This window comes from Melitaea cinxia, chromosome 10 (assembly GCF_905220565.1).
Source record: "Melitaea cinxia chromosome 10, ilMelCinx1.1, whole genome shotgun sequence".
Taxonomy (NCBI): Eukaryota; Metazoa; Arthropoda; class Insecta; order Lepidoptera; family Nymphalidae; genus Melitaea; species Melitaea cinxia.
This window is the reverse complement of record NC_059403.1, coordinates 12411654-12419739: the sequence shown is the minus strand read 5'-3', so window position 1 is coordinate 12419739 and position 8086 is coordinate 12411654. Positions and strand designations below refer to the sequence as shown.

The window sequence follows — 8086 nt, the reverse complement described above, 5'->3', positions numbered from 1 at the left end:
TGGAACGATAGAATGGGTGTTGCAGACATTGCAGTCGAATAATGGAACGCGGCCAACCAGGTGGGAATTTGAAAAAAACAGCTGTCAGTGTCAAATTGTGAACATCATCAGAACTTGTTGAACGTCCGAATCATTTTCTCTCATTTGTTTCGTCAAAAGCGCAACGATAATTTCACGGGAATCTATCTGAATCAAGATTTACTCCTCCATGTGGCGAAATATTTGCTCACAGCCCCTACAGCTGCATGTTTTTATCTTGCCACCATATTACATGCACATAGTGCTCAAATTTGCTCTTCACCTACAAAATTCACCTAAAACGCCCGCGACATTTATACGTTCTTGAAACGGCAGTTTTAGCGGTCGTCCGTTGGGGTCGATGGCGTTGCGGGCCTGAAGTGGAACGTAGCCAATAATTACATATCACACAAAACTGTCATAAGCTCACAGCTCACAGCTAAAAAGTGACATTGACTTGACAAATTCATATAAATTTTCATAAACTTCGTGACGTGTGCTGATTTGTTATATACATTTATATAGGTACTCCTTGGTCCTGTATCCGTGTATATACCGAGATAATAGATTTTCGTAACAGTTTAAATATTTAAAATAGAATAAAAAGGATCAATTATGGTTGTTTTGGAATCAGAAAGTGGAGACGCGCAGCCACTAAATCTGGACGATGAAACGAAACAAAATATAAAAATTCCAAATACTTTATCATTAGAAAGTATCCTTTTTGAAAGAATGGTGTAATATTTTTACATGATCATTAGGTTAAGATATTTTATATATGTCAACTATATTTTAAAAGAGTAGTAACAAGAATATAAAGAAATAAGAATATAATTTAAAATTTATAATTAAACTTTAATTATTAAGATTATAGTAATTTATAAGTAAATTATATCAACTTCATGTGTTTGACTTTTAAACATCAAACATATTTACAATTCACAACTTAAGAATTAAATATCCATACTAATATTATAAAGCTGAAGAGTTTGTTTGTCTGAATGCGCTAATCTCAGGAACTACCTACTTGTTCGATTTGAAAAATACTTTTAGTGCTAGATAAGCCCATTTATCGAAAAAGGCTATAGGATATATATCATCACACTAAGATCAATAGGAGCGAAGCACTAATGACGAATGTTTCAAAAACGTGGGGTTTTTTTTTCAAGTAACTATTTCACACGGATGAAGTTGCGGGCAGAAACTATTGTACTATATATTTTTAGTTAATTATTAACTTAAATATAAATTATAATGTTTTTCTTGACCAAAATATTACTTAATTTGCCTTTTTAACTGAGATATCTTATATATACATTAAATGTAGATATTTTTAAATGAAAAATAAAACAAAACGGAAACAATGGTATTTAGCTATATTCAGGTTTTATATAAAAAAATTATGTATGATATGAAATGAATACATAGTTGTCAATCACAAAATAATCTGCTGTTAAAGGATGTTAATTTTTAAAGAAGGAAAATCCCATAGGCCAATAGTTAGTTACTAAAAATAATTATTACAAATTGAGGGAGACCACAATTATTATACATTACTTTTAAATTTTTTATTATTGTAACAACTAATAATTTTAATTTACTGTTTGTTTTACAAAATTATTTATGTAATATGAAATTTATATAATTAAACAATTGCGGCATAAAAATGGAAGTAAAAGACTTACTTTCCTTACAAACCCTTCAGTATTTCGTCTAATCAAGGATGCTCAACAGCAGCATGGACTCCGTCATGGAGACTATCAACGCTATCGAGGGTACTGCTCTCGTCGTATTAGACGTTTACGTAAAGTGCTCAAAATTCCCCAGGTAGGTAACATTTACATATCTTATAAATAAATTTGGCTAACTCAAGGATTGTTTACTGGATGAACAAAGTAATTAATATAATTACTTTGCTTATAAGTATTACAATGCAATGAATCTTGATCCAAAAATCTAATCAACAATTTGTTCTTAAAAGTATTCTTCAATAGCACTTTGAAGTAAGACTTAGTAGCTAACTCTCAGTAGTCTGCATTTGCAGAAACAATTAAAATGTTTCTCTTAATGTTACAAATTAGCTGACCATTAATTATAGCTAGTAGACATTGGCCATACTTTAATTGTTAAGTGGTTTAAATATAAATAATTGTTATTTTAAGTATTAGAAAAAACAAGCTTTACTGTATGAGTAAAGTTTTACAACAGTATTCTATTCAGTCCTGAAATACAGTACTTGTAAGTATTGGTCTAGCAGTTCTAGAGTGTTATGCTTAGCAACACAATTATCAATTCATTTTTATTTGTATAAACTATAGTAAACTAGCGACCCGCCCCGGCTTCGCACAGTAGCAAAAATGTCATTGTTTATCTACTATATTATACATATAAATCTACCTCTAATGAAATGAAATGAAAACATTTATTTCGTCATAAGGTGATATACACACTTAACGAAAGTCAAAATAACGTCATTTACAAAAATATTAATACAAATTAAAAAAAAAAACGACAATAATAAAAGAAAATTTATATCTTAACATTGGGTACATTACAAACTTGATAATATATCCAGTGTTATGTCCAACCTTAACTTAACTTAGTCAAAATAACCAAAATATTAAGTTACTTTAAATTTCTAATGTCTCGCCGAGGACATAATAGGAAGGTAATGTCTACACATTACCTTCCTATTATGTCCTCGGCTTTATTAAATGGTACAATAAATAAGATAAACTAATGAAAACTCTTCCTCTAAACTTCGTAGAAAACTGCATCAAAATCCGTTGCGTAGTTTTAAAGATCTAAGCCTACAGACAGCGGGAAGTGACTTTGTTTTATACTATGTAATGATTACGACTATATGTTGTCATTATACTTGCAGGGTGATAGACGTCATTACCGTCGTAAAGATGTGACTGCTACGCACTTAACCAGTACAAATGCTGAGAATCGATTGCTCTGTGTACCATTGTTACAAGCGGAGCGAGCCTGGGCTCATGCCATGCAGTTGCGTCAAGAAGCTAATACTGAACCTAGAAAGAAGTTCCATCTTGTCTCGCGATTGAAAAAGGCATGTGCCCATGCCCATATGCTGCTACAACTTTGTGAGGTAAGTTCTTAATGATCATATTATATACTAGCTGTGCTCGCGACTTCGTCAGCGTGGAATTTAACAAAAAAGGAAAATAATTTAAATAAATTTCTAAAATAAAAGTAGCCTATGTTACTCATGGTTACATCAGCTATCTACCAATGAAAGTCCCGTTAAAATCGGTAGAGCCGTTTCGGAGATTAGTCGGAACAAACAGACAGACAAAAATTATAAAAAAAATATATTTTTTGGTATATGTACCGTGTATACGTCCATAAGCATTTAGTAATATAAAAGCGTTTATTTTAATATTACAAACAGACACTCCAACTTCATTTATTTTTATACCTAATAAAATTTATAATAAGAAATCATTTCCAATTTCAAATTCTTATAAACGGAGACTGTAAGCATATAGCATGCACTTCCATTATACGATGCGTTGTCGCAACGGTCACAGCACTGCTTTGTGGTTGTTGCGCTGGCGGTTGCGGGTTCGATCCTCGCACATGACAAACATTGGTACTTGTCTGGGTGTTTGTGCAGTCCTTGTGGATCTTCCCACCGTGCCTCGGAGAGCAAGTTAAGCCGCCAGTCCCGGTTGTTGTCATGTACACCTGATAGCGATCGTTACTATATTTAGGGAATATGTCCGGCAACCCGCAATGGAGCAGCGTGGTGGATTAAGCTCTGATCCTTCTGCTACATGGGGAATGACGCCTATGCTCAGCTGTGGAATATTATAAGGCAGAAGCGTTCTATTGTATATACACAAAAGTTTTCAAGCTTTCACAAGGCAAACAGGTTTTATTTTTTCCTAAGCAACTTAATACTTGTAATATAGGTAACAGCCGACTGATATAGCTATGTACACATATACTACATACAGACTCAGACGGGTATCGAACCCGCGGAGGAGAAATCAGTAGTAGTAACAAACGGACTAGTGAAAGTTTTGGTTGAGTTAGAGCACGTTCAATTTCGTCGAGCTATCATGACATAGTCTGCGGTCCCCGCTGTGCAGCAGAGCGGCGCGTGCGACGCGCGCACGCAGCTGGAGGCGGGCGCGTACGCGGCGTGGCTGAGCGGCGCGCTGCTGCTGGAGCTGCAGCAGTGGCGCCCCGCCGCCGAGAGCCTGCAGCGCGCCCAGCTCGTGCTGGAGAACCTCAGCGCCGCCCTGCCCGAGGACGAGCGCCTCGTCTACAAGCAGAAGGTATTTTTTTTTTGACGCTGGAAAATGCTTTTACACACTAACCCCGCCGTCAACGCAGACCAGTGTAGGACGGTAAGGGATGCGGGGCTCCCGACACGCTCAGTACCTACGTGCTAGACCACCCATTAAAAGCCAGCAGTGCTGTTGTTGTCATAGGGGTGGGCCGCGGGATCTCTAACACATTCAACCATGACGAAAGTTGTGATTATACTGGGGTTTGAACTCTCGACCAGCAAGGTATGTCAGCACCTCTGCCATACCTACTTTTCTATAGTAGCACTAACCATGCCCTTATATTCTAGTCGACTAACTCGAGCTTGTGCTTAAATTTGCTTTAGTTATTTTGGATCTGCAATTAAATTCATTAAATTGAGACCGGTATTTAACCCTGAAAGAGTAAGCGGTATCCATCCACACTAAGATTTTTTTTCTTTTTTCCTACATCACACAAAAACTGCATAAATGTGGTCATACTTTTAAATGTATTGCTTCTGGTACGACCCGTCCACCCATCTAAAATTGAGTTATTCGTATAATAATATAGATTGTAAATGTATTGTAATGCTAATTGTTTTATAAATTCGAGAAAGAAGAGGTTAGCTTTTGCTAATACAAAAATTTATGTTAAATATTATTTATGTATCCACAAAAATATTATATAACATTTGTTAATCTACCTTTACTTTCACATAGAGTATAATTAAAGTAATTACATTTGTACTATACATTTCTTCACATCTCTCACATAAATCTTAAGATTAAGTTTTTTATATTTTAGCATTTTGACTAGGCTTAGGAATATTAAGTATCAATGTTTACTCAGGTAGACGAATTAAAACCGAGTCTACGTTACTGCGCGTATAACATCGGCGACGAGTCTGCTGCAGGAGATCTTGTTGCTATGCGAGGACAAGGGCTTATTGAAAATTTAGACACCCTCATGGCTCAAGCTAAGTATGTCGTTATAAATTATGTATTTACTCATAAAACTAAAACTATACATAAAATCAATAAATATAAATATCATTTTAAATTATTGCAGGGAGTCTCGTTCTGGAGTCATGCATGAAGTGGAATGGCGCGGTCGTCGTGTTACCGTTCGTCCGGAAAAAGTTCGCCTTTTCCTCATCGCCATGCAAGACTTGGATAAATCTGTCGCTAATGCACAAACAACTCAAGCCAAGATAGATATCCTCGAGAATATTCTTATGGATTGCAAGGATGCTATATCGGCGATCAAGGACGAAATCAAAAATGATCCCAAATTGAAAGTGTCATCTGAATCGCAACAAATGTCCGGCATTAATTACTTGCTGTCGTACTTGATGTACTTACGTCTCGTTCGCACCATCGAGCGAAACAATCTCCTCGTTCAACAAGCGGAGGAGGCTCGTAAGAAAAATATAGCGATCGACGGTAAAAAGGTTCGTCCTCAAGATTTGACGAGGCTGTACGAGATCATCTTGCAAAATTACACCGAACTGCAGCAACTGCCCGGATTTGAAACTGACGCGGCCTATCAGAACGAAATTGAAACGGAGTTGAAGGCGTATAAGGCCTTCCGTTGCTATTATATAGCCCAAGTTCTGACTGGACTGAGACGTTTCAGAGAGGCACTCGCAATGTTGGAACGGTGCGGCACGTATACGAGCGAAGCGCTCGCCAGCAAACTACAGGACAAGTGGCTTGTGCAGAAATTGAAAACATTGCAGAAGGACATCGAAACGTGCAAATTTGAAGTTCACGCTGACTCCGTGTTGGAAGACGAGGAAGACGACGAAGACACAAAGTATACGAGTGGAAAGTCGTACAAAGATAAAAAGCCGCTAGTCGACCGCTTGGATGATTATCGGGAAGAGACACAAATGCTTACGAAGAATCCGAATATATTCAAAATGCCTCCCCCGATGGAAGCCGTTCCTTGCAAACCGCTATTCTTTGACTTGGCCTGCAACTTCATAGAGTTTCCCAATCTCGATGATAAAACGGGTGCAGCAAATGCAAAGAAACAAGGTGCTGGTATCACTGGATTGGTTAAAGGTTTCTTGGGATGGGGTAAAAGCGACAAATAATTTTATAAGTTGATACATATATAAAAAAAAATTGTGTTCTTAGTCTTGTTTTTTTTTTTCAATTATATTTTGAACAAATGGTTAAATATACAAAAACATATTAATATAGATTGATTTCTTTTTAATTTTGTTTTCTACGTCTCTCTTTCTCTGTTATTGTTTTGGATATCCCACTCCTCTCCAGTCTTCCACCAAAATGATTCATAATGCGATCTTGTACAGCCTTTTCTTCAGCTTATCGCAGTCCACTGCTGGACATAGGCCTCCACAAGTTCGCACCAAAAATGGCTAACTTCTAATACTCGATTTTGCACACCTACAAACCTCTGCTCTTGTACGTCCTAAGGTTGGCTGGTAGAGGATGCTTTTAGCATTAAGCCCGCCTTTTGTACAATTCTTTAATTTATTGTGCAATAAAGTATTAATTAATTAATAAAATATGGAGCAGCCCGACTGAGGTGGGACCTCGATCTTCAGAAAATCACAGCCCAGCTTTTCAAGCAATGTTGTGTTCCTGTTGGTGAATAAGGTGACCAGAGCTTCTAAGGGGATTGAGGATGGGGTCGTCAACACGCTTTGGATGCTTTTGGTGTTGCAGTCGTCTATAAACTACGGCAATCGCTTACCATCAGGTGAGCCGTACGCTTGTTTTCCGATCTAGTCATATAAAAAAAAAATTGTTTTATTATATGTATAGATTGTCAAGGGTTTAGGTACATACTACTGAATAAAACAAAATAGTTTGTTATTAACAAAAATATTTAAAATAAACAAGACGTGTTTAGTTAAAAGTACAAAATATAATAAATTGAAAACAATATATTGTACACTGTGTAACATTTACATTCTATATTAATTTCAATAGCGAACCTGTAATAATTTACAATATAAAGAACAAACTACCCTTTTTATTATTTATAAATCTAAACTTTTAAGCTATATTTTCAATCACAAAATTAGCTTAACGTCAAGAAATTAAGTGGGAACGCCAAATTAGAAAATAAATATAATAAGTGTGAAACTAATACAATTGTACCACCTTTTTATTCTGCAATTAGGGAACACAACTGGGTTGATGAATCAAAAAAGCTTAATGATTATTTTAATGTATTTTAAACTTGAACGCAAATTGTATAAATAGTCGAAGCGAAACACTCTTAATATTTTCTAAGTTAAGAGGCAAGGAAACCGGCTTTCTCCATACAAACGTAGTCGACTGTTTTCTCCCTGGATAATGTCACTAGATCAAATATTTTTGTAACAAACAACCTTTAACTGCCATGACCATGCCCCTATGACTTGGTTTTTTTCATATTCTTATTATAATAGGAATTAGGAGTCCTCAAAGACCAGAAATATTGCCTAATTTTTCATACATTTTAGACAAAGAAAAATTACGCATATTTACAAAAAAAAAAGAACATAGCTGAAGTTTTTTTGCTTGCTTTAAAAAAATTAAAAAAATAGCATGTTTTGGAGAGAAAATAGTCGACTACGAAATGCTGTTTTGGTCAATAATTATCTACCTAAAACGGCCTGAACTGCAGTTGTTACTTTTTTGTCTCGGGGCGCGGCGGCAGCATACAGCGAGACAGGAACATTTATTTTTATTCAAATACCTATTTTTCAAAAGTCCCAGGTACCCTTTCCTCTTAATAATAAAAATAAAAGGGAACCACGTGACTACGA

At 35.9% G+C, this 8086-nt stretch overlaps 1 protein-coding gene across 1 annotated transcript; it reads left to right on the top strand.

The window, feature by feature from the left end:
- Positions 1 to 633: 633 nt before the first annotated feature.
- Positions 634 to 6439, top strand: LOC123657431 (signal recognition particle subunit SRP68). Its single transcript, XM_045592977.1, has 6 exons — positions 634 to 733; positions 1724 to 1845; positions 2903 to 3130; positions 4137 to 4325; positions 5149 to 5279; positions 5368 to 6439. The coding sequence occupies exons 1-6, from the start codon at positions 634 to 636 to the stop codon at positions 6395 to 6397; spliced, it is 1800 nt and encodes a 599-aa protein (XP_045448933.1). The 3' UTR covers positions 6398 to 6439.
- The last annotated feature ends 1647 nt before the right edge of the window (positions 6440 to 8086 follow it).

Coding starts and splice junctions, on each gene's coding strand:
- LOC123657431 (XM_045592977.1), top strand. CDS start 634: ATGGTTGTTTTGGAATCAGAAAGTGGAGACGCGCAGCCACTAAATCTG. Junction 1,846..2,902: donor AAGTGCTCAAAATTCCCCAG/GTAGGTAACATT, acceptor TTATACTTGCAG/GGTGATAGACGTCATTACCG. Junction 5,280..5,367: donor ACCCTCATGGCTCAAGCTAA/GTATGTCGTTAT, acceptor AAATTATTGCAG/GGAGTCTCGTTCTGGAGTCA.